Source organism: Lissotriton helveticus, chromosome 10 (genome assembly GCF_964261635.1).
Source record: "Lissotriton helveticus chromosome 10, aLisHel1.1, whole genome shotgun sequence".
Classification (NCBI taxonomy): Eukaryota; Metazoa; Chordata; class Amphibia; order Caudata; family Salamandridae; genus Lissotriton; species Lissotriton helveticus.
In genome coordinates, this window is record NC_136071.1 from 864,427,634 (window position 1) to 864,454,363 (window position 26,730).

General features: G+C 43.4%; 1 protein-coding gene across 3 annotated transcripts in view; it reads left to right on the forward strand.

Annotated features, from left to right (window-relative positions):
• Window positions 1-26,730, forward strand: part of RAPGEF5 (Rap guanine nucleotide exchange factor 5) — a 984,395-nt gene that overhangs the window by 302,366 nt on the left and 655,299 nt on the right. For all 3 annotated transcript variants that reach the window (XM_078663509.1, XM_078663507.1, XM_078663508.1), the window contains exon 3: window positions 26,108-26,214. In XM_078663509.1, coding sequence (XP_078519635.1) covers window positions 26,108-26,214 — 107 coding nt within the window. The remainder of the gene's footprint in view (window positions 1-26,107; window positions 26,215-26,730) is intronic.

Below are 26,730 nucleotides of genomic sequence, written 5' to 3' on the forward strand. Positions count from 1 at the left end.
CCGCAGAATGCTCTGGTTCTCAAAGGGCAGCTGGTATATGTTTAAAGAATAGATCCTGGGATCAGTGCCAACATTCAGAACATCACTTAGTTTTACCAGGTCGACATAGATGTTACATATTTGAAAGACTTTAACTCATAATGGCAAGATTAAGGTAGTGGGTATCAACAGAATTAGGGATTCCAGACCTCTTCCCTCTCGGCATCCTCACACCTAAATCCCCCAGCTCATAATGAGGGCCTAAGTAGAAAGATCATATCAAGATTTTCCACACATTAAATAATTTCATAAAGAACCAGTTATAATTACATACGCAAGCTACTTGTTTCTGAAATGTGACCTTCCCTAGCAGCATTTCGCAACCCAGGCACTTAAAAATCACTTGGCTGATGAGTGATGACCTCCAACATAGTGTACCACTTGGCTTCAGATTAATTACCAAATGTTGTATATCCTGTAACACAGCACAAATCCTTCATGTTAAGGCTACAGGCAAAGTTATATCTGTTTTCTGAGCTCACCCGTGGTGTTGATTCAGCATATTCTCTGTGGGGAGGCACTTAAAGGTTATGGCGTCTTCTGGCCATTAAGGAACATCAGCTTCCTAAAACAGAACATGCATGGGACAAAGATTGAGGATTCTTGAGCTAATATAAATTATGTGTTTAGCATTCAGTTCTGTTTTATAAATCGATGTATGCTGAAAAGGGTGCAGACAGACATTAATGTGGAAACGTATGTCACAATAGCACACTGGTAAACTTAGTACCTTTACAAAGTAATGAACTAGTACCATTACAAAGCAATGTACTAGCTTCCAGGTTATCAGTCAAAGGGCTCACAGAGGCAAGGAGATCTGTCTTCAATACCATGATGGTAACCAGCCCGCCTGGAGTTCCTGCTGAATTTGATAAATGTTTTAGCCAGTGTCACACATATATTTACAAAGCTCATAAAGTATACTACTGGCGTAGAACAGACACTGGGTTGGAGCATTGAGTACTTTGTGACATTAAACCACCTTCTAACAGCTAACAGTATGTGGCAAACTAGAACATCTGGACAGTTCAGTGGTGTAGTACCACATCTTAAATAGCATTAGCAGAGACAGTGGGCTTTGCAACCTAGTGTGAGGATTATTTTCATAATTGCATGCATGTGTCTCAAAAATAAAGAAAGAAAAAGAAAATATGCTGCCTCTTGAAGATGGCTGCCATATGCTTACAATACATATTTTAAATATAACAAGCTCACTGCTTTGGCTGAATTTACTAGTTATGGTTTGTATATGGTTTATTTAATAACAAACCTTTCAGTTGCCTGCACATTGTCATTATTTGAGAAGGAGAGAGGAATGAATCACCAGGTATCTAAACACTCAAATTCCCGGCAGCTACAATGTTACTATGTCATGTTATAACTTTAGAGAAGAGACGGGAAGACTGGGGTGTTTGAAGTTCCTATGAAAAACTAAAATAGAAAAACACACTTTAAACCAGCAGGCACTATTTTTAGGTAGACGTGGAAAATCAGCACAGGTTTTGAGGGTTGTATGACGTTACAACGCATACTTTTACAACGCACACCTTTACAACGCATTTTTTACAACTCAACATCCATTACAACACATTCCATTACAACGCATGCCATTACAACGAATTTTAAAAAACTACCTTTACAACGAATTCCATTACAGCGCATACTACCTTTACAACGCATACCATTACAACGCATAACATTACATTGCATGTATGGTAAGTATTGGATAGTGTAGGGGTAACAATTACTATTCTAACTCCAGGGGGTGCAACAGTAGGGTAAGTGTTGGATAGTGTAGGGGTAAAAATTACTATTCTAACTCCAGGGGGTGCAACCGTAGGGTAAGTGTTGGATGGTAATGGTATGCGCTGTAATGGTATGCGTTGTAATGACTGCGTTGTAATGACATGCGTTGTAATGGTATGCGTTGTAGTGTCAAGCGTTGTAATGGTTGCGTTGTAATGGCAGGCTATGTAATGGATGTTGCGTTGTAAAAGTTGGTTGTAATGGTAGTGCGTTGTAAAAGTTGTGTTGTAAAGGTTGTTTCCCGGTTTTGAGCAGTCACTCAAAGTGAGGGAGCTAATGAGTAAAGCGCTGGTGGGGTGGGCAGGACAAAATGTGAATGACAGTTAAACAGACCAAATGATGAATACCGCTGACCAAAAGCCACTCTTTTTTTGGATATTATGTATCAATATTTTGGAAAAGCAATAATCTAGCGAAAGCTTTTTCAAAGACCAAACGTGGAAAATGCACACAGTGATGTTTATCATGTTAAAGATTGTATGCAGATGTTCACAGTTGCCAGTTTTTCTGCTTCACTACATTGTTTATTAAAAAGCATGCTTCGTAAAACCATTTGTTGTCAGGGGTTCGGCAAACCCTTGAGTCTTTCAGCTGTAAATGAATTTCTCAAATCTAACCATATCAGTGGTTGAAATGGATTACCAATTTGCTAATTAGCAAAGTCAGTTCCCCTCGGAGGCATGTTTGTCAGATTTCCTGTACATATTCTAATGACTCTGGCCATCAAAACATAGCACCCTTCTTCCTAATCTCATGAGTGAGGTCATTAAGTGAATGTGCATGAAATTCGACCTTCCCGTTTAGTGTCATAGTGTGGTGTCCTTTTGAGGCTAAACAGAAGGTACATATCCATTTGTTTGGAGTTTTGTGGAAGTATTGAACAACTGTGCAGTATTTCATCAAGAGGTGAAAGTTTCGCAAAACAAGAGTAGGATACAGCTTAGTGGTTCATAACCTGTGGTCCAGGGCCCCCCTGTTCAGGGGGCCCATGACTGCTTAGAAAATTAAATAATATTTATAACCAAATTAATAAAGTGTATATAAATAAAGAAGAAACCTATAGAACTGAAAATGTTAATACTGTGATGGAGTTTGAAATTGAAGGCTAAACATTATGTTAGTGTCAGTGCATCTGCATCAAACAGGATATAGTATGCGTGGCCCCATCTGAATTTAGAAAAACTCCCACCTTCCAATTAAAATTTAGATTTTTTTTAATATTTTCTCTCATATCTCTTCATATCAAGAAGATATACTTGTATGTAAATTAAATTAAATATTTTATCCTATGTATTTTTGATGAATGCTTGTTTTTGCATTTTTTGTATTGTTTTGCTATTCAAATCATCAAAAATGCTTATGTCAATGTCCCGGTGGTCAGTAATTACTCAGTGAGGTCCTCAGATTCGATTAATGATTCAGTGCGGTCCCCAAGTTTCAGTAATGATTAAGTGGGGGTCCACAGAAGACAAGAGGTTAAGAACGACTGATCTAGACAGGATGGGGCTGCACTATAGGGCAATCAGGCAGTACCTGAAGGGCTGGTTTGACAGGTCAGTGTGTGGGCTGCTCTTTTTAGGTTCTTTCTTGGCCTGTTTTAGGTCTGCTGGGCCAGGTTTTAGTACTAAGCGCCATAATATTAAACAAACATTGCCTGCAACAAGCTCAAATTCATGCAATTCTCCCATACATTGCAGAACACTTATACACCCCATCCTTACAAGTGCAAAACTGAACCAGTTTACAAACATGAGCAACTTTTTTAGCTATCTAATTCACAAATGGGGGCCACTTTTATTTTGATGCCCAAGCCTATTTTCTGTCCCAGGCTGACCCTGGATCTAGATGAAACAATCAGCAGTTGAGGACACTGATTTTTATCTATTCATTGAAAAAGAAAAACTGGCCTCAAGGGATAACGGGTGTGAGTAGCTGTTGTAAGACATTCATCGGCACCGAATTACATTTTTCTTTTTTCACAATTTCATAATTGATGAAAGATGCTCCTCTACACTCATGCGCAAAAATGAATATCTTAACATTATAAACAATTAAACTATCAATATTTACATAGTCATGCCATCAATAATACATATGCATTGTCAAAACTGCTACATCCTTATATTAAATCTAGCCTTCATCATTACAGAACACCTTCTCCTAATCCTAACACTTAAACTAACACCAACCCTAACCCTAGCCCTGAGCCTTACCCTAGGCCGGCTCTTCACACTATCCCTTAGCTTAATCCTTAGCCTAATCCTAACAGCAGTCCTCATAACTTTCATTGGCCTACACCTTGCCCTGTGCCAAAACTAAAACTGTTGTTAACCCTTACCCTACGCTTTAGCCATATGTAACCCCTAAGCAGACATTTAACAACACTGAAACTCTCATGTTTACCCTATCCTCTACACTAATCATTAACCTATATCAAGGCTTAACCATAGTACTGACATTTATCCTTCCCCAATGCACTTTTCTTAACATAATCCAAACTCTAACCCCAATACCTAGGGCTTGATTTAGATCTTGGTGGATGGGTTACTCTGTCACCATTGTGATGGAGTAACTCACACGCCAAGATCAAAATCAGGTCCTTAATCTAATCTTGCACCTGACATAAACCATAAATATTACCCTAAGTCTGTCCTTCACTATACTTCCTAAACTAACGCTAATTTTACACTGAGTGTCTTTTAAAGGCGTCTCACAGTTATACTATGACTCTGTAATAATAATGATTTAAAGGTTGACAGTGTAACTGTTGTGGATTTATAGAGGTTGCACTCCTATAATTTGGCCCATGTGCCCAATTTAGATTAGCTTCTCTTATATTTCCCTAAGTCTGGGTTGCTATTCAAGTGTTTCCACATTGCTATTAAAATGCAAGTTAGTGGGGTTTCCTGTCTATTCTAAATGCTTGCTATAAAAGGTCTCCTGCTCTTGTCCACTGTCTATTATTAATGATTGGCAATACCACAGCTACCCCATCAGTATGGAGTAGTGGTGGGTAAAAGCCTAAATTTTGTAGATGGGGATCACTAAAGGGGATAGTCAAGTGGAACTATCATTTTCAGAACCATTGTACCGATCAGGGGACATGAGTATGGCTACACTGTTAGGCCTTGACCTCCTGGGGGAATTCTCATTGCACTGGTACCCTGCCTCAGTGTGAATGACAAAACATGTCTATCTAAAACGTGCTCTGGAATGTATGGAATTCTGCAGCTAGTCTGGTTGGCTACTAAATAACTGAAATACAGACACCTATTCTTATTGGTCAAAAGATATGCAGTATGATTGCTGACAAGGCCTCCTATTTCAGTAAAGCTGATTAGCTGTACTTCAACTAATGAGTATTGTCCTCTGTAGGAAAATGTAGCTTTTTGTATTGTGGATTGCCCCTGGATATTTTAAATTTTTGGACCTCAATTGTTGGCATATTTAGACCTCGGGGCACTGGGAAGATTTTAAACACCTCCCGGTGCATGTGGTTTGCCCCAATACATGGCAAAAAATTGGCGTACAACCATTTGGAATATTTGAGTCTTACATCTACAACAAAAACGTGGCTATGGTGTGATCCTCCACTACCCATGTGGGAGTCTAATACATTGTAGTAGAGTTGTTCAACAGCATTTGACCATTTCACATCAAGCTTCAATATTTACAAATCAGAGTAAGTGCATTTTACAAACATATTTATAAGATTAAATAAATCAAAAATGAAATGATCCTTGGAGCTGACAAGACCTGATGGCAGTATTTTTAGAAGTGAAGCAAGGAAGGGGCTGACGATGAAAGCCCAGATCCTTGGGGTGACTGGTACCTGTTTCGGTCTATTAAAGATGCTGCGGAGGTTCTTGCCTCTGTTGTCGGAGGAACATAGGAAGCTGACCGTGCAGGCTCTGATAGGCTCCAGGTTAGATTATTCCAACATTCTTTACCTGGGCCTACCAGAGTACCTGTTGCAACGGCTCCAAGTTGCGCAGAATGCGGCGGCCAGGGCCATCTTTGGCCTTAATAGACGTGCTAGCGCTGCGGGTCTTTTGCGGACGCTGCACTGGTTACCCATCCGCAAACGGATCGCCTTTAAGGCTATGACTTTGGCCTTTAAGGCTCTTCACGCGGTGGGAGCAAAGTACCTCCAAAAGAGACTTGCCTTTTACCATCCGGCGCGGTCTCTGAGGTCTGAATCTTTATTCTTGGCGGTTGTCCCTCGTGTGAAGAGAGCGCGCCTGGGTGGCCGTTCCTTCGGCTTGTTGGCTCCGCAGATGTGGAATTCGCTTCCGCTCCCACTCCGGGGGGCCTCTAGTCTACTTGATTTTAGGAGAGGTCTTAAAACCTGGTTGTTCACCCAGTAGGCCTCTCAGTAGCCCCTTTCTTTTACTACGTCTGTTCCTCTATTTTCCCCTTTTACTGTGTTATGTTATGGTGAAGCAGCTCTCCTTACCTAAAGCGCCGGGACACTCTTTTTGAGTAACCGTTGCGCTATACAAAAGCATAAATAACATAACATAACATAACATGTTAACCTACTTATTTCTACTGCAACAGTTACTAAAGCTGCTTATCCCCGACAGCTACAAAGCCATCCACAAGGACCACGTCAACCGACCGGTAGGAGGCATTGCCATTGTACACAAAAAAAACCTTCGCCTCACAACCAGCTCTGACGACCGCTCGCCTGACATGGAGCAAATCCACTTTCAGATCCAGATCAACCCAAACACCACCCTCCACAGCACCCTTGTCTACAGACCGCCTGGACCCCATACCCCCTTCAGCAAAATCATAGCTAACTTCATTGATCACCACGCTTTTGCCTCAACGGACATTCTCCTTGGCGACCTCAATTTCCACCAGGACAACCTCAGCGACCAAAACACCTCATCCCTACTGGAGATCCTCGCTACTATAGGACTCACACAACTGGGCACAACTCCATCCCACTCAGCAGAACACATGCTCGACCCCATTTTCTCCGCAAGCAACAACATCTCTGTCAGCCACACCTCCAAGCCTCACTGGACCAACCAACACTGCGCCCACTTCTCCTTCCCCAAGCCCACTGCATGCCACCATGCCCACCGTGATCCTAGCAGAAGCTAGAACAATGTCTCAGAGGAACAGCTCACCACCTCCCTCAGCAAAACCCCACTACTGACATCCATGAATGCCAACACCTCAGCATGCAAAGTCCATCGCTGGATCTCTGACTGCGCCTACACACTGGCTCGCCTCAGGAAACCCTCAAGCAAGTAGCCTCCCAAGAAAGCCAGCTGGTTCTCCCCACTCTCCAAGAGTCCAGGCTCACCTGCAGATGGCTTGAGAAAAGATGGAGGAACTGCAAGAGAGTGGCAGACCATGAAGCCTTCAAAACTGCCGTAACTGCACACCACCACCTCATCAGAACAACCTTGCCACCTTCTGCCACTGCAAGGTCAAGAAGATCTATGACAGCTTTGCTACCAAAAGACCCACACACAACCACCACACCCAATGGCACTAGACCCCAGCAGACCTTACCCAATTGGACACCCTGATGACACCCTAAGGACCATGAAGAACATCCACTCCAGAGCCCCCTTGAGTCCCTGCCCTCCCCACATCTTCAACACAGCTGGCACCTCCATCGCACCCAAACTCTGCCGTACCATCAACTGCTCCATAGATTCCGCCACCTTCATGGAAGACAGTAAGCAAGCAGAGATCAACCCTCTGCTGAAGAAACCCACTGCCGGCCCGACATACCTCAAGAACTATAGACCCATCTCTCTGCTACCCTTCCCAGACAAAGTAATTGACAACTGTTAGAACTGGGAGTCTCTAGTTGGTAGGGGTAGGTACCATTGTCCAAATAGGGACCCTTGCTTCTAGTCAGGGCAAGGAGGAAACCCTCTGAGATAACCCCTGCTCACCCTCTAGGTAGCTTGGCACGAGCAGTCTAGGCTAACCAGAGGCAATGTGTAAAGTATTTGTACCAACACTCACAGTAACACAGTGAAAACACCACAAACTGACTCCACAACAGTTTAGAAAAATAAAGGTATTTAATCTAAACTACACAAGACCAAAATGACAAATATCCAACATACACAGTTCAAGAATATGGTTTCAAAAGAGTTCTTAAGGTTGCGATAAAATTCTTCAGGTGGAGATAAAATAATCCACAGTTGCGTGAAAAGTTCACAGTTGCGTCACGTTAGCTCACAGTACATTTTAGTTGCGACAAAGTTCCAAAAGCAGAAGCTGGTGCGGTGGAAAACAAGCGATGCGTTGCTCCTGAGACCCTGGGGAGGCGTTTGCGACAGCCCCGCTGCAGCAGTGGGCGTGTTGCGATGAACCCGGTCTGTATGGGGAGGAAGGCCACTTGTATGGATTCTGGTGCGGAGGTTCCGTAGGAAGATTGTTCTCGCAAAGGCACGATGCGACGATCTTTGGAGTTGCAACGATCTCCGAGGCAATGATGCGCGAACCAGCGGTGATCTTCTCTCTCGCAGCTCCTCGACACGATGATTTCTGCGACGACACTCGCAGCGACGTGATGCGGTCCGCAAGCAGGTCGTGCGGCGATCTCACCCAGCGACGACAGGCTCTGCGACGACACTCGCAGCGATGTTAGACTTTCCCGCACCAGTCTGGTGCGTCCCGCAAATGAAGGATGCGACGGCTCTGGCAGCGGCAACAGGGGCTGCGACAATCTCGGCCTTCGTAGTGGGGGGAATTTCCTCGCACTGTCGGGGATGTGCTCTGCAAGTAAGCGATGCGACACTTTTCAATTGCAAAAGTCTCTCAAGCTTAGTTTCAAGCTTCCCAGCACAGGTACAACTTCCAGAGGCCCCACAACTGGATCAAGCACTCTAGGAAGGACAGAACTCTCTCAGTAGAGTTCAGGGAAGCTGGGGGTGAAGTCCTTTTGTTCCTGGGACTTCAGAACAGGGAGCCAGCTCTTCTCAGGCCCTTGGAGATTCCTTCAAGACAGGGGACCCAGCACCACAGCAAAGTCCTTCCCCTCTCCTTGGCAGCAAAGCAACAGCAGGTCAGTCCAGCAGAGCAACAGCAGGACAGTCTTCCTTCTTCAGTTTCAGGTTTCTCCTTGGCAGAGGCAGAGGCAGTGATTCCAGAATGATCTAATTTTCTGTTGTCAGGGGTCCTAAACGTCTTTGTTCTCTTTGTGCAAGTGGGCCCTGAGCCCGGTCTGAACCAGTTCTGGGTGTCTCCTGAGTACTTTGTTTTCCTGGCTTCTCCTTTCCTTTCAGAGTGAGGGGCAGGGTCGTCAGCCGCCCAGCAGGAGGTGGAGCCAGCATTGTGGAAGGCAGGCACAGCCCTATTCAGGCCCAGGTGCTAACTCCTCCCACCACTCCAGTTGCAAATGCAGTCATTCAGCCTAGGGCTAACTCAGCCAGCCTCCTGGGGCATCCCCAGCCCCTGTCACTCTCAAACCAGACAGTCAATCCACAAACAGGCCAAGGCACACAGAAAGGTCAGACAAGAGAACAGCAACTTTCTAAAAGTGCCGTTCTCAAACACAGGATTTAAAAACAACCTTTCCTAAAAGATGTGTTATTAAATTCTGAGTTCAGGGATACTAGATACTTATGTCCTATCTTGTTGCTATGGGAAGAAATGCTGAAAGCCACTGTAGCCAGCATCCCCAATGTTAATCTATAGAGCAAGATAGCCTTACAATAGTGAAAAACGAAAATGGCTGCCATTCACTATCAGAGCATGTCACCTGCACTAGTACATGCTCTACCTTTTACATATACTGCACCCTGCCCAGGGGGGTACCTTGGGCCTTCCATAGGGGTGACTGATGTGCACAAAAAGGGAAGGGTTAGGCATGGCTAGTGGGACACTGACCAGGAGGACATGGCAGTTTCTAAACTGCACACAGGCCCTGCAGTGGCAGGCCTGAGACACCATTTTAGAGCTACTCCTGTGGGTGGCACAATCAGTGCTGCATGCCCACTAGTAGCATTTGTCATCACCAGCCCTGGCACACCCAGTGCACTTTACTAGGGACTTCATGGTGATACAAATATGCCAAACATGTATATCCAATCAGAATAACACTTTACATAGGGAACACTTACACTCTGGCACTGATCAGCAGTGGCAGAGTGTCCAAAGCATCTAAACCAGCAAAAACGAAATCCAGCACAGCATCAAAAATACAGGAGGTAGAGGCAAAAAGATAGGGGAAAACCACGCCAAAGATGCCAGGTCTAACAAGAACGTTATCAGCGTCCAACTCTCAGAGTTCATCTAAATGAATCACATCATGGTCCTCTCCCAATCAGACTTCAGAAGCAATCACAGAACTGAGACTGCTCTCCTCGCTGCTACAGATGACATCCACACCCTCCTCTGCCGAGGCGAAACTGCTTCCCTCATTCTCCTGAAAAAAGAACAATTGATGGACAGAATACAGAACAATGTCATACATTCACCCCAGTACAGAGATCTGGGCCTAAATCCATTGTTGTTTTTGCTCACCGTGCCATCCCAGTTTGGACCCAGCCATATGCAAATCAGTCTTGACCCTGCGCCCAATGGGAACAGTTCAGCCCGCCCTGCCAGGTCAGGCCCTCCCTGGACTGGAAACAAGCATCCTAGAACCGGTTTCTCCTGGACCTCTCAGCTGCCTTCAACACTGTCTCCCACCACACCCTCTGTGCAAGTGTCCGCGACGCAGCCCTAGAATGGATCCGATCCTTCCTTAACGGTCAAACACAGAGAGTCAGACTTCCACTCTTCAACTCAGAACCTCAGAGATTAGCTTCAGAGTGCCTCAGCCATCCTCCCTGAGCCACATTCTCTTCAACATCTACATGGCCCTGCTTGCAGCCATCGTCAGAAGCCATGGACACAACATCGTCTCCTAAGCCGATGACACCCAGCTGATTCTCTCCCTCACAGTTGAACCGACAGCTGCCAAAAGCAACTTCCACAATGGGATGAAGGCAGTGGCCACCTGGATGAAGGATAGTTGCCTCAAGTTTAACTCCAACAAGACTGAAGTCCTTATCCTGGGCTCTACCAACTCCGCCTGGAACTCCTGCTGGTGTCCCGCAGCACTCAGAACCCTTCACAACCACAGAAAACGCATGAAACCTTGGCATCATCCTAGACTCCTCGCTCTCTATGAACCACCAAATCAATGTCATTTCATCCTCTGGCTTCCACATGCTCTGCCTCCTTCATAAGATCTTCAAATGGATCCCACAGAGTCCATTAAAATGGTCAATCATGCGCTTGTCAGGTGCAGACTCGACTACAGCAACACACTCTATGACGGCACCACCCAGAAAATTCAAAACAAACTGCAGAACATCCAGAACACCTCCACCAGAATCATCCTGAACATCCCACATTGCAACCACGTCGCCGGCCACCTGAGAGACCTTCACTGGCTACTTATCAACAAAAGAATTACCTTCAAGCTCCTCACGCACACCTACAAAGCACTCCAAAACACCATACCTGCATACCTCAACCACTGCCTCCCCTTCTACACTCCCACCAAACATCTCTGCTCTGCCCAACTGGCCCTGGGTACCATCCCACGGATCCGCAAGACTCCAGCTGGAGGAAGATCCTTCTTCTACCTCGCTTCAAAGTCCTTGAGCTCCCTGCCTCTGTAGCTTAGGCAATCACCATCTTTGCTGCAATTCATTAAGGACCTTAAGATCTGGTTCTCCGACTGAACCGCAGATCTTCCACCGCCCCAGCATCTTGAGACCCTCACTGGTGAGTAGTTGCGCTATACAAAAAACCTGATTGATTGATTTACTTCTTAGGTAGCTTTACTTTTGACATTCCATAATCTTTGTTTTAAAACCACAAGTCTAAATTTTAGATGAGAAGGAATCTAGAAAATCCACATTTGCCACATTCTTGTACATAGAGGAAATCAAATTAACTGTCTATCTTACATTTTTAGAATAAATGTCCTACTTGCGATATTGTGAAGGGTTAATTCCTACCTCAGCCCTGACAGCCTCTATAACCTGTTCTGGTATGTACCCCCAGCTAAGGCCAAGAACTCTGCCAAGTAATTTGTGAAAATTAAATACAGTCATTAAGTCCTCTACCTAGAGCATATCACCAGTCTGGAGAAATTGTCCTCCTGGGAGCTGTTTTCAGAGTTATACCATCTATTTGAAAAGGGACAGAGGACCTTTATCCAACTTTATATTGAACCCAGACTGTAAAGATGATTTTCAAGAGCCAGCTAAGCTGGCCTCCTGAAGTCCGGGATAAGAGGGTATCTTTGGAAAAGAACCAGAAGGCCCTTTGGGACTAGACTTTGGCTGAGCTCTGTCGGAAGACAATTGTTAGGCTAGTCTACCACAGCCATCTATGGCCTTGTATCCAACAAGCTGTCTACAGAAGCCAGAAAAGAAGATATTCAGCACACAGTAAATCTGGGACTTCGAAAATGTTTGACTCCCAGAGAACAAAGATAAGCTGCTAAGGCTACAGGCAAAAAAATGCAAATCAAATGGGAAAGATTCACAAAATTCGCCTTTTTGGATCTTATTTTATTTATTTTATTTTATTTGGGCATTTGTAAAGTGCCTGGTTACGCCAATGGCGTGTCCCCGCGCTATGATAAGTGAGTGGTTGCCGTCCCCCCCTCCCTCAGAAGCTACCTGCTAAAAAGGTGAGTTTTAAGTTTTTTCCTGAACAGGATTTCTGATGGTTCAAGACGCAGTTCTGGTGGTAAGACATTCCAGCATCTGGGAGCAAGATGTCTGAAAGATCTCCCTCCCATTCGTGCCTTCCTAACTCTGGGCACCCTTAGTAGCTCAGTCTGAGAGGACCGTAGGTTGCGGGTGGGCTCATAATGGGACACCAGACTCTGGAGTGGTGCAGGGGCTTTGCCGCTCAGAATGCGATGGCATGTTGAGAGGGCCTTGAACTCAACCCTCTTCTCCATAGGAAGCCAGTGGAGGGCTTGAAGGGCGGGTTTGGAGGGTGACCTCCTGGGGAGTCTAAGCACAAGCCGCGCTGCGGCATTTTGGAGCACTTGGAGGCGACCCATGACCTTGCTCGAGGCCCCCAGATAGAGCAAGTTCCCATAGTCTAAACGCGAGGTGACCAAGGCGTGCACCAGGGTCCTTCGGGCAGAGATGGGAAGCAGGTCTAGGACTTTCCTCAGAGCTCTTAGGACACCGAAACACATCCCCGTCACCCGGCTGACCTGGGGACCAAAGGCAAGGTCTTTGTCCAGCCACATGCCAAGATTCCTGGCCTCCAGGCAGGGAATGGGGACCTCCCCCAAACAGGGTGGCCACCACGCAGACGACCACGCAGAAGGCCCACCCCCCACCACGAGCACCTCGGTCTTGCTACCGTTCAACTTTAAACAGTTTGCGGACATCCAGGCTGCAAGATCTTGCATGCAGTTCCTGAAGATGCCCGCTGCAAGACCGGGGGCACGCGATAGGGAGACGACCAACTGCGTGTCGTCAGCGTAGGACACCAGGTGGAGGCCGTGTCCCTCCGCGATGGCCGCTAGAGGGGAGACATAGATATTGAATAGGGTTGGGCTCAGGGACGAACCCTGCGGTACGCCCTGGCCCAACTCGATCTCCCTCGAATAGCATTCACCCATCCTGACCTGGAAACACCTGTCAGACAGGAAGGACTTGATCCAGCCAAGCGCAGCGCCTGTAACCCCACCTTCATTCAAAGTTTAGAACCTTTGGCAGGCCTATATTAGGAAGGTGGTCAGCTTCATGAAATCCTGTTCAATCTCTGCATTTAGTCTTTCTGTGCTGAAAAATGTTGAACTCCAAAAAAGGACCCAAGTCCCAATGTAGGGTGCTAGTCAAGGGAAAGACAGTGAGGTGACCCAAGCAACGAAGCAGCTTCAACAGGCTCAGTGAATACACATTTAAATGTTTTTCCTACTCGGCGTGGTTGGTGCCAAATTCCCAAATTTTAATGGAACCCCATATTTGGTTTATCTGGCCTTGAGAAGGCTATCATGGTGACAGTGTCTTGTCTTTCACCACTGTAGGATCCTGACGTCTATGAAGACTAAGTCCCAGCTAAAACTGGCAAACAATTTGGCTTCACCTAACTCCATCGTGTCGATCTGAAAAGGTGCCTAAGGCCCAGTTACCAATGCCCTAAAGACTAAAATTGACTTTTAAAATATTATTGTATTCTAGTTTTGCCTTTTGCTTTCCTTTAAAAAAACATAATTATGCATCTTTATGCGATTAGCCAATGTTTGTCATTTTGGTATAAATGTAATGATTACATTTTTTTTTAACTAAATATTTGGAAATTGTATCTATTTTATAGTCCCAATTTTAATGTTTTACCACTCATAAAACCATCTGCGTAGGTTTTCTCAGGAGGTATGTAGCATGAAAATGGTACCAGAGAAAAGTTCCTCCTGAACCTGCTTCTGCTTATAGACCGTAGATTGCTTAAAATATTAGGAGGTTGCCAATTGCGCTCTCTGTGGTCCTCTATTAAGTTTCTAACAGTTTGTGTCGAGACTGTTCTGAATTGCTACTGCAAAGCTAATCAGATTGGCGTGGTAGGTTGCAACCTCTAACGTAGTATCATGTCATCTGGTGCTTGTATAGTGCAGCAACATGACACTCAAATCATCTAGAATGATTATAGAAGAACCTTCATGCTTGGTAGCAGATGTGAGTGGTTAAGGTGTAATTTATGTAGGAAGAGTGGGGTGAGGTGTATGAGGCCTGATGCATGGCATGGTTGTGTTTTGCCACAAATGGTATTGCTCGTGTATTCATGCTCTTGCTTAAAGGTTATGTGTGAGGGTGTGAGAGCAGATGCTTTATTTATTTGAAAGTTGTTTAGTTCTTGTTTAGAAAACATGGTTCCCTAGTGTGGTTGATGCCTATTCTCTAGGCGTTTGCTTAACTATTATTTAAAGTTTGAAAATGGAAAAAGCCAAGATGTTTCAGCCTTCTGGATAGTGAGGCGGGTTTTTAGTTGTCTTATCTGAGTATGGAGGAAGCCCCACACATTTCTGGCTAGGACTGAGTGAACAAGACGTGACTCATACTAGTAGGGAATGGGTGCGATACATTTGAGAGCTTCCATTACAGGACAAGCCTGCTTGTGTTTAAGAGGAGAGTAGGGGTGTGTACTGGGATATGCGCCTTGTCCTCGTAGGCCTAGGCGTTAAATTCCGTTCCGCTCGTGGAATTTGCGGAATTTGGGTAATTTCGCGTTCCACGGAGAACGCGAAATTGCCCAAAATTCTGCGTTCTGTGACTTCGCAACATTTTTTGCTTGTTCGCATTCTCAACATGTGTGTTCGCGAGATATTTCCCCTTGAGCATGCAAACAGCAATTCCGTACAGGAAAAAAGCATTGCAATCAAGCAATTCCGCATGTTCGTGGAATTTCTGCATGTTCGCAGAGATTTTTCAACGTTTCGCAGAGATTTGCGTAACGCGATTACGCAAATTACGCTCACCCCTTCAAAATCCGCACATTATTTCCGAAGAAGTCAGAGCAAGTGCTAATTACTGCTGTTGTTAAAGTCCAATCACCCCGAGGGAACGTTTTTTTCTGTGATAATTATCACATCTGACACAGGCCACCTATAACCAGACCCCAATAATCACTAGTTCATGGATAAACTCCGATCCCTGTGCAAGCTGAGTTTCAGGATTCGGAATTGAATGATCTTTCTCTCTCTCACACACACACAAACACACTCACACACACTCACCTTTCCTCTGACACATCTCAGCGTGTCAAATCTGCCAAAATTTAGCAAGGGAAAAAGCTCAGAAAAACAGGTGAAACGTGCTGTTTGGTGCATCCTGCCTCATTTCTAGCTTGATATCCAGTAAATCCCTGACCCGGGGCAATGGTATTTACCTGTTATGGTAAATACCCCACCCTATTTCCCACAAATGTAATACAAAGAAAAAGAAAACATATTTCTGTGCATTATACCAAGCGATGCGTGATGAAGGCGCATTGCACTGTTATCTCTGACTTCCATGTGGTTTTGCACCTGTTTAGTAACAGCATTTCAAACAAATGAAATATAATTCTGAAATGTGCATGAAAAGAAACTCTGTAATTTTCAAGTTGGTCTGCCTTATTATGAAACTGTGCAAAAGAGTAGCCAGCCATGGACACTGCGAGGGCTACATTCCTCTGCAGAGTGATACTACATATGGTACTACTAAGTAAGATAAATACTCTAATTTGTTACCTATGAATTTGTTGTGTTTAATATTTTAACCTGTTGCGTGCTCCTGTCGGCGAACGGCGGACGGGAGCACTCCCTCCCTGGTGCTGCAAATGGCCAACGGCCGTCGCAGTCCCCCCCCCCCCACTCTTTAGAACGACCGCGGCAGAATTGCCGCCGCGGTTAAGGCGTTAAATTGGGATGTCTGGAGTAGGAAATCAACCATGGCGGTAGGTAATTTTAGCAGGGAGAGGGTGGACGGGACACACAGACAAACATACACATTTGCTCACACCCATGCATTTACACATGTGGACACACACACACATACACACATCCATTCACAACACTCACTACCAAATATTAATTCCTGCAAGCACGCAAAGACCAAACTTTAAGAAGAAATAAATCACACTTACCTGCAGCTCTGCCTCAGAAGTTCCCAGGAGGGTTTGGACTGCTGCCTTACCTCACTGGCTGACCGCTCGTCACAGAGTGGGATGGAGTCAGTGATGCTTGCTGACCTCACCCCACTCTGTCATGCGGTGTCAGTGATTGACACTCAGCCATAGGCACATCTGGGCTTAAAACTGAAGCACGCAGGTTTGGGGCATCAGTGACAATCCCACTTGCACTTAGGGGGGAGTGCCTCAAGGTGCTTTGGCAAGCTGAGGAGGTCACACCCACAGGAGCTGTAACATATTCAGCATGGCAAAGTTCAGCTCAGGACGCTAAGAGCCTGCACATTTAGCACTTGTCTCATTCCTGTCTGCCTGACCTGAAAATAAAGTGTTTCTGTCATGCTGACTTTTCCTCAGCCTGACAGGTACTCTTCTTGATGGACAAAAAGTGAGGGGGCATGGCCCTTCAGCCCCTGTGGACAGGCTGCAGTTGGAATAGAATAAACATGCCACATACAAAGAAACTCGAATTGTACAAGATGGCTCATTGAACTAAATGTTTACTTCTGAGTTCAAACTCTACAGGGAATGACCTGTGCAGACGACCACCCTTCCAATTTAGGTAAATTGATTACTGTTACTTTGCTTACCCTAATCCATGTTACATATCTTTCATAGAAATCCCAGCAACTATTGCAAAAAAAGCTGGGTACAGATAATTTGTTATGATTAAAAACGGGGTATCATAAATGTGCTTTGTAATTGAATAACTGATGGTGATGTGCCTCTTCCTGACTCTATAAAATGTATTTTATGACATGGTTGTTATTCATTTTCAATCTAATAAATATTATTGCAATGCCATTAAAATAATGGCAAACCTTAATGAGTATTAGCTAATATAATTTGCACAAACTAGCCATAATTTTTTGGGTGATTCCGACGAGAGAAAAAACGACGATTTATGGAAAAAATGCTTTGTTATTCCATTTGAACAGTAGGTTGAGCAGCAAATGTGTGTGCTCTGTGTGTGTGCTTTGGTTGTTTACTGAAGACTTTAGTTGTGTTAGCAAACATCCTGGAGTTGCCACCACACTCCGGTTAATGGCTATGTTTGCAACCTCGCCCTAACCACCGAGTCTACTAATAACCATTCGACTGGTGGCAGCCTTTACCTTAATTAGATCTCGCAGCAGATGTGGTCACTGCATTTTATTAAAATTAGAATTTTGGAAAATGAAATAAAGGAACACAGAGTGCTACCCGTTAGGGAAATATGTTCATGGATAATAGGTAAATGAATTGCTATTTTGGAATTCAAATACATTGTAACTTTAAATATATATATATTTTTTTTTTTGCAGAGCAGAGAACAAAAATAGCAACTCATAGGTCGTCAGTAGAAAAGCAAAAGAAAAAACAACAACCATCATCAATCCGAATTTGACGCCAATACACAATATATAAGTTTAACATCTGAAACCCTTAAAACGGGAATAGACACATCTTCAGTTAAAACGAAACAGAAAGTCCTAAATACCATATTTACATAAACATCAAAAGAGCAATTGCACCTTCCCCAGCCTAAAATGCCCTAAAGTGTCTTGTGCCCCATGATCATTGAGATTACAACAAAAGTCAGTTGGATTATCTACAGCTTTTTTTCATTAGCAAAATCTTGGCATTAATACAGTACAAAAAAAAATAATTTCACCTGTTGGGGGCTTAAAGTGCAGCGCGTTAAAGTGCTAACTTTTTTAAACTGCAATGTGCTAAAGTGCTAAGATTCCAATGATACAACCCAATTACCGAAAAACTTCCAAACCACTGCAAACTTTTTTGATGCGCCAACCCGTTTAGCATAAACTTCCTCCAATCTCCTTATTGTTGACATTTTATTTATCCATTTAGGGTTAAGATGGACTCTCTTCCGACCTCCAATTTTGGCGAGTTAATGAGCTTGCTACTGTAGAGCAGATTGAGATGTACGTCTCTTCGGCTTTAGGTAAATCGGGCCCAACTTTAGAAAGCCCAAAGAGAACCACTTCTGTCTCGGGGTTAATCTTTTTTTTTTAATAGACTGGCACTTGCTAAAAAAATGTTTCTCCAGAAGGCTTCAAGCTTTGGGCAAGTAAAAAATATATGAAGCCAGTCTCCCTCGCCGTGGGAGAGACATGGAAAGCATTTATTATCCACTTCCGCATGACTTCTGTTTAGCCTTTTCGGAATGTAATAAGCCAGCCATCGTAACAAGAAGACCATCTTTTAAAATTAGCTGCTCTCAGAGCCTTACTTCCTACCCGAGCTATAGCCTGCCATTCCTGATGGGAGAAGGAACAGCTAGTCTCCTGAATTATTTTTCCCAAAAATGTATCAACCAAGGGGCGTACCAATTTCCTACTCCCTTTAATTTTACTTTATATAGAGCATTAACCAGGGCAATTGGAACCCCGCTTGTCAGGAGATTATATTTTGTAATGAAGTTTATGATCTGCATATATTCCAAGAACCCTGGCTTGATTCGATTCCCTTCTCTACCTAGTACTCCTTCCCAAGAAATCACTTTTATTTACAATGAAGAAACGGGCCAGGTGTTCGAAGCCAATGCCTTTCCATCTCCTAAGACAACTGGAATGAATTTGCAGGCCAAAACCCCTGCATTCCTCCAATTTTAAAAAAGCAAACCAGGACGAGTTTGCTTGTTTAAAAAAAGACTGGAGTTGATCGGAATAGTTACGAACAGTCTTATAACTGGACTTTTTCGGTAGTTTAGATGTTTTTAGAAAAACTGGAATTTGTGTGCCAGACTCAGTGATCATTCTTTCCAAAAAATATGTGTCCATCTGGTCGTTGGGTTCCAATAGACGTGCTGTAAGCTCTAGTAACGCTGCGTCATAGTAGGTACGGATATTTGGTAAGGCTAGACCCCATTGATTTGTCTCTAATTGTAGTATGGGCAATTTAACCCTTGACGCCGTTTTATTCCAAACAAATTCCCTAAACATTGAGTCAATTTCCTTGAAATATTTAGCATTGATTTTTAAGGGTACATTAACAAATAAAAATTTTAAAAGTGGAAGAATTTACATTTTTAAAAGTGCTAAATGACCGATCAAAGTCAGTGGTAGAAGGGACCACTTGTCCAGTAGAGTTTTGATTTTGTTTCGCACAGCTATGTAGTCAAAGTTATATAATTGATCTATGTGGCTCGAGACATAAATACCCAAATATCTAATAGTCTCTTCTTTCAAGGCCTGGGTTCTTAGGATCTTGGGTACAAAGTTGCAGTCCATGTTAAGCACTAAAATTTCAGTTTTATTTTGGTTTATTTTATAGCCTCCTATTTGTTCGAATTTACTAAATTCTAAAAGAGCTTCTTCCACGATCTGTTTCTCCGGGCCGAGATACATAATTATGTCATCCGCAAATAATTTTAACTTAGACATCCCTTCGCATTGAGCTGTAATTAGGTGATTTCCGTGGATTCTTACAGCTAGGGGTTCGATGAAAAAAGTAAAAATTAGGGGTGACATCGGACTCCCTTGTCTAGTGCCGTGGTTTATTTCCGCGGTCCCTATTGAGTCTCCATTAACTATCACCCAGGCTTGAGCACCTTGGTAAATATTTTTCAGCATATTTAAGACTTGAACCGGGATACTGAATTTACCTAAACCAAAAAACAGTGCATCCCAGTTTACCAGGTCGAATGCCTTTTCGGCACCGACCATGGTAATAAAAGTAGGTATTTTATGTCACATAGTCAAGAGCTTGAATTAAAATCCCGATATTAGTAGACATGGACCTTCCCACTACGAACCCCGTTTGATCACAGTGAATTAACTCCTGGGCGATGGGAGTATAACGTTGTTGCCCAAATTTTCATTATTATTTTAAAATCCGCATTAAGAAAACTGATTGGCCTATATAAATTAATGTCTTTGCCATTTTTCCCCTTTTTAACAAAGCTAATCAACATAGATTCCTTAAAACTTGGGGGAACACAGCCTCCCTGAACAATATTATTAAAAATGTTTACCAAAAAAGGGGTCAGCTCTCTCCAAAAGGTTTTATGAAATTCAAATGGAAGACCATCGGCTCCGCAGGCTTTTTCTCCTGAAATAGATTTTATTACATTCATAATTTCTTCTTTAGATATGTCTAGCAAGAGCTGTTCCACCCTTAGCCCTGAAAGAATGGGAAGCTTGACCCCATCGAAATAGTTGTCAATTTGAGTCGCTCCAACTTCATATCTAGTGGTGTATAACTGAGAGTAATGGTCTAAAAAGACTTGAGCTATCTCCTCTTTACCCGTTAAAGACAATCTAGTTTTGGGGTCAATAATTTCCGTGATGGTGGCTGCCTATTGTTTAGTTTTGATACTACCGGTGAGTATCTTGCCAACCATCTGACTCTCCGCATATACTCACTGTAGATATGTTCTGGAGCTGGCAATCTCTTCCAAAGTAAAAAAACTCCTTTAACTCATATTTGGCCCTGTCTAGCTTTACTTTGGTGTCTCCCATCCCTGCAGAATGTACATATCTAAATGTTGTTGCTTCTACTACTGCCTGCTGAAGTTTAAACATTTTTTCTTTCCTCAATTTGACTTGAGAGGCGGATAGCGCAATCATTCACTCGCGAAGGGCAACCTTAAACTCCCCCCAAACTGAGAAGATTTCTGCTGTGTTCTCATTGATTTAAAAAAATTCCACAATCCAATCTTTTGTGTCAGCCACCCATTGCTGGTCCTGCAGAAGGAGTCGATCCATCTGCCACCTGGATCTTGGCCTCCTGCTTACCCTTATTTCTATATTAAGTTTAATAAGAGAATAGTCAGAGAATGGATTAATGTCTATATCAGAGGTAGTAAAACCCAGGGTTTGTGATATTAGAAAAAAATCTATTTGAGAAGCGGTATGGAATTGATTTGAATAGCATGAAAATTCCAGTTTCGATGGATTGGCAACGTGCCAAGGATCCATCAAAATATGATCCTGTCTTAAAGCCTCAATCACCTTTTTAGTTTTGGGTTTAAGCTCTTTTTTATTTGTGTTCAAGGCAACTTTCTTTAAGTCCTGAATGAAATTTAAATCACCCCCCATAATTATTTTCTCGGGATCCTCCTTTAGTAGCTCACTAATTCTACATAGGGCAGTGGTATCATCCACAATAGGCCCGCAGTAGTTGATAAAATGCAATATCATGCCATTTAATTTAGCCTCAACCAATGTCCACCTCTCCTGGGGATCTCTCTTCACTTGGCCAAACTCACATGGGAGACCCCTACAGAAATATATCGCAACTCCTCTCTTAGCCAGTCCTGCTGAAGCAAAAAAGGCATGCGAGTACCATCTTGGGAGGAATATTCTAGGAGAATTCGTTTTTAAATGTGTCTCCTGTAGAAATAGTACTTGGGGTGAAAAGGAAGCTAACCATCTAATTGGAGCTCCATATTTTTCTTTGTTCAAGATCCCATTCACGTTGAGCGAATGAATACTGCACTTTCTTGACATTTATGATCCTATATCTATAACCTTACTAATTACTCATATACTTCGCATACTCCTGACCCTTTTTTCATTCAAAACCCTGCAACTGCTCATTTTACAAATGGTTTCAACACACTCGAGCCCTCCCCTCCTCCCTAATGTGGTCTCTTCTGGTCCAGCAAGCCACATTTTCTCCTTTTCTCTTGATGGGGTGCCTTGACCCTGCACCCTCAGTGACCGGCTCCACCCATACCCACAGACAGAAACATTTTTCCACAATAATCAAGCTTACGTGGAAACTCATATCATCACAGAGATTTATTTCCGAAAATCTTGGGCTTCTTCTATCCGTGTAAACAAGAGAAATTTCCCTTTAACCAGCACCTTGAGTTTTGACTGCTGCGCAATGGATGCCTGGGCCCCCGGAGTTTTAAATAATAACAATTTTACAAATTATTTCCGCCTTCGTGCCACCCCCACTGACATAGCTAAAAAAATACGACAATTAGTTCCATCATCAATAGGAATTTGTCTCTTTTGAATGGCTTTCATAAACACATTTTCTTTCATCCTGAAATCAGAAAAATTAACTAGAATTGTCCGCGGATATTTAGAGTTTGGAAAGGGGTGGGCTGGATTCCTGTGAGCTCTTGTAAGCGAGAGATCCCCCACCTGGCCAGGGAGCACTTTTTGTCTAATAAAAGTTTCCACCCATCAGAGGGTATTAGTCCCTTCGCTCCCCTCAGGGACTCCTACTATCTGAAGATTAGACCTGCGTGAGTGATTCTCCAAGTCCTCTATTTTAGACTCAAGGACGATCTTGTCTGCAGTCACCTCATTGACTTTCCTCATAGTGGAGCTCATCTGCTTCTCCAGGTGAGCAATCCTAGATTCTGCTTCATCAAGCCTGATAGGGAAACCAGCAATAGATGCCTCAATTTTCTCTAGCCTTAAATATATGGTAGCATTCTCTAGCGCCTGGGATTTTTTCATTTCTCAAATTTCCTCCAGTGTTAGATTCAATAGATCTTTTACTTCCATCTGTTGCACACTGGCACCAGAGGAAGGAGCTTCGGACTTCTCAGAGCAGCTTTCATTTTTATGTCTTGTTGGTTGTCCATCATTCTCTACTGCCGCTCCCAACATATCTTGAAAAATCTGCCCAGACTCCACCTACTGCTGTCTTGTGCCATTTTCCATAGTTAGATCTGATTCGAGTAAGGGCTGCTGAGTGGGTATGTGGTCTGTGGCGTCTTGATTTGAGGGTGAGAGCACAGAAACTCCTTCCACTTGATCTGCTCGAGCTAATGATGTTGCTAAAGAAATTGCAGAAGATTTCCCAGAGGGAGACATACCCATTTGCGTAGCCTCATGGGGTGGAGTGATGTGCAATTCCTTGTAGAGATTGAGAGTTACATCATCTTGGGGGGCTGCCGGGGAGGTCGAGCTCGTTAACACTGGACCCTTGGTTGCAGGAGGCTAGTTGCTTTTTTTTTGTAAACAAGGGTAACGTTGCACTCCCAGTTGCGCCCTTGATTGAACCCTTAGTGATCTCCACTCGAATTTTGGATAGCGGAGTAGTAGTCTCCACTTGCGGTGGTGATTGATTTTGCGAGGGAAGTATCACTGGCGGCAACCCCATATGATCCTCAGCAGAGCTCTCGGAACTAGAGCTTACTTCGGATTGGTTCGCAGACACAAGGGTTTTTACTGCGGGAGAGGCCCCCTTTGCTTGAACCAGGCGCTTTCTGACTTTCATTCCAGTGGCAGCCTCTACCCTAGCCACCGTGCTTGCCTGCTTTTGATGTCTTCCCATGTTAATACCAGTTTATAAAGCTCTCAAAACCGGTTTCTTCCGCTGACTGCAGAAGACTTGCTGTGCGCCAACGGATTCACCTAGTGACAAACAACTCACTCAGCATTACTATAACCCATTTCTTTAAGAAAAGTATATTTTTTTAATTTGAAAAATAGCATACTAACAAAGTCACCTTTCACAATGAGTGCAGACAGAAGATCACACATGCTAATAAGTCATGATTCAGGGAGGGGGCATAAGAACCGAGTTCATTAACCTAGGCCAGTGATTCTTTACTTTTTGACTTATGAGGACCCCCACTTAATCACTATTGTAAGTTGGGGACCCCCACTGGAATCATTATCAGAATCTGGGGATCCCCACAAAGTCGTTTTTGAAGTTGATGACTTCGGCCTAAACATTTTTGATCATTTGAACTGCAACACAATACATAAAAGATACAGAAACAAGCATTTGACAAACAAATACATCAATGATGACCTATTTTATTAAATCACAAACAAATATAAAAAAAATTCTATTAGGAATGTGGTAGCATTTCAAAATTCAGTTGAGGCTACTCATTGTCCATATTATATTCTGTTTGATGTCGTTGAACTGCTCTCATGAATCAAAAAAGGATAGTAACTTAATTTTTTGCCTCCAATTTGAAATTCAAGTTACACAATGTTTTGAAATGTTCAATTGTGCATTTTGCTTATTTATCTATATGCACTTTATTGATATGTTAATATTATTTAATTTTTCACAAAAGTTGTTGGTCCCAATTCCACAAACATCTCTGAAATACCTGCATTTAGTGAAGCAGGGGAAAGTATGATTACAAAGAAACAGAGCCACGTTGCAAATGGTCAGTAGCAATTTGGGTGGTACCAGATTGATATTTGTGAACAAGATGTATGTTGGATGTGGTTGAGAGCCATAAAACAGGCTAGACAAATATTTACAAAAACATACTGGACAACTTCAATATATGCATATTTACATATTTGCCCTCTTCTGGTGCTCCCTCACTCCTCCTCACAAATTGTTTTTTTTCATATTGCACAGAAATTGGGGCTGCTGTGCAAGAGGGAAGTGCTATGACCTGGTCAATGCTAACCGCATCATAGCTCTTTATTTTTCTTGACTTTAGGCGATGTTGCACAGCAGCTCGGGCTGCTGTGCAACATGTCTTGAAAGCATTGACAAAGCCAATAGATCTCGCAGAGGGGAGACCAATAGACTTTGACAATGCTTGTTCCTGGAAACATTGATACCACTCCCTGTGGGCCCACTGTTGGCTTTCACACTGAGTCTATTGTGTAGCACTGTCTGCTGTTTCTTTTATTGTCTTGTATTTTGTGGGTTCTATTCTCTAATTAAGTTATGAATTGGCTCCTCAGTCTCCTTATCTCTTGGGGCTACCTGTACCCCCAGTATGTGTCTCTTTCCCTTGTCCGAGTGTATCTGCTAGTCATCCTTGCCTCCAGAACCCCAGTGCAGACTTCTTTCAGTACCAAGTACCATCTTTCTTTCGACAAGGGTCCAACCCCTGTGTCATCCTCACCTCTCGTCATTAGCCAGCCCCGTTTATAATCAAATGTCGAGCAGTGGTGTAACAAACGTCACCGCAGCCCCTGGGGTGTGGGGGCCCCCTAGCTCCGGGGGCCCCTCTGACAGTGTCAGCTCCCTGACAGGAGAGCTCCGAACTGGATCCAGACCATCGCCCCGCCCCCCCTGCATGTACTTTGCAGGGGGGCACTTTCAAGTTTTGTTACACCACTGATGTCGAGAGCAGGGTGAGGTGTCCCTCCGGTCCTTCCAAGATTGCAAATGTACCCGGAGACCAGGGTGCCTGAACTCCCACTCCTACACCCCCACCAGACCCACCAAGCAACCAAGCATCTCTGTCAGTGCAATACAATATTTCACATTGCCAACCAATACTTCCTGAAGAAAATGTGCTTCGTGTTGTTTTGTCAGACTCTGAAAATATTAACAAATGTACAAGTCCTTAGTTAAGGTGGTGACCTGGATTAATATAATTCTCTAAACAGTTGCTGCGTAATGTATATATACTCTTGCCAGATAAGTACTATAATTTAATTTCGATCTAAGCGCTGACCAGTCTCTTTATGCAATCCTTATAAATAAGGCCAGTGTAAAACATGTATCCTTTTGCACGCTTTTCTTGCACGCATGACCAACTTGTGCTTTGTAGGTGTATGCAACTATTACATGCTATCAATATTGGAATTGTCCATTTTCGGTTTACGCACTGTGTTGATCATATCATGCAATACTTGCAGCAAGAAATGTTTAGATGGCTATATTAATTTTCTTCCATTTCTTGACTTAGTTTTCAGCAGAGAGAGTTACCTGTGCAGGCAGAGCTTTGAGAAATGCTTTCACTGGACAACCATCTGGGCTGATTAAAGACCGAATGTATCTGACTGGATTTTGCAGGTAATACAACTAAAACATAAAATGGGTTGCATTACGAGGTAGAGATTATATATCAGTGAGCTTGCTATGTACTTTCAATGAAAATAGTGCATTGTTTGTATTACTTCCACTCTCAAACCTATGATCAGATGCCTAACAATTCTGACTAATGGAACTATTCCAGTGTATCTCTGTCTCTCATTGTGTACAAAATATGAAACAGAAAGTTATTTATCTTGGCCTGTGGCAGATTGTCAATGTTTGCTTTCAGAATGAGAGAAAAGTTAGTTTGTGTTCATGGTTAACGGTTTAAATCTCTTTATTGAGTTTTACAAATATAAAGCAATTTGTGGCTGATGGCCCAAAAGCTATGGCATTCATCAAACTGTCAAACAAACCCCTCCTCTACCCCTCCCACCCGTGGGACCATACTTGTGAATCAAGAGAGCATCCATTTTCATTGGACATGTGGCCAGTGTCTGTGTCTCCCTTAGGTAGAACCCTAGGAAGTCTCTGTGAGAAGTAGGATGCAGAGAT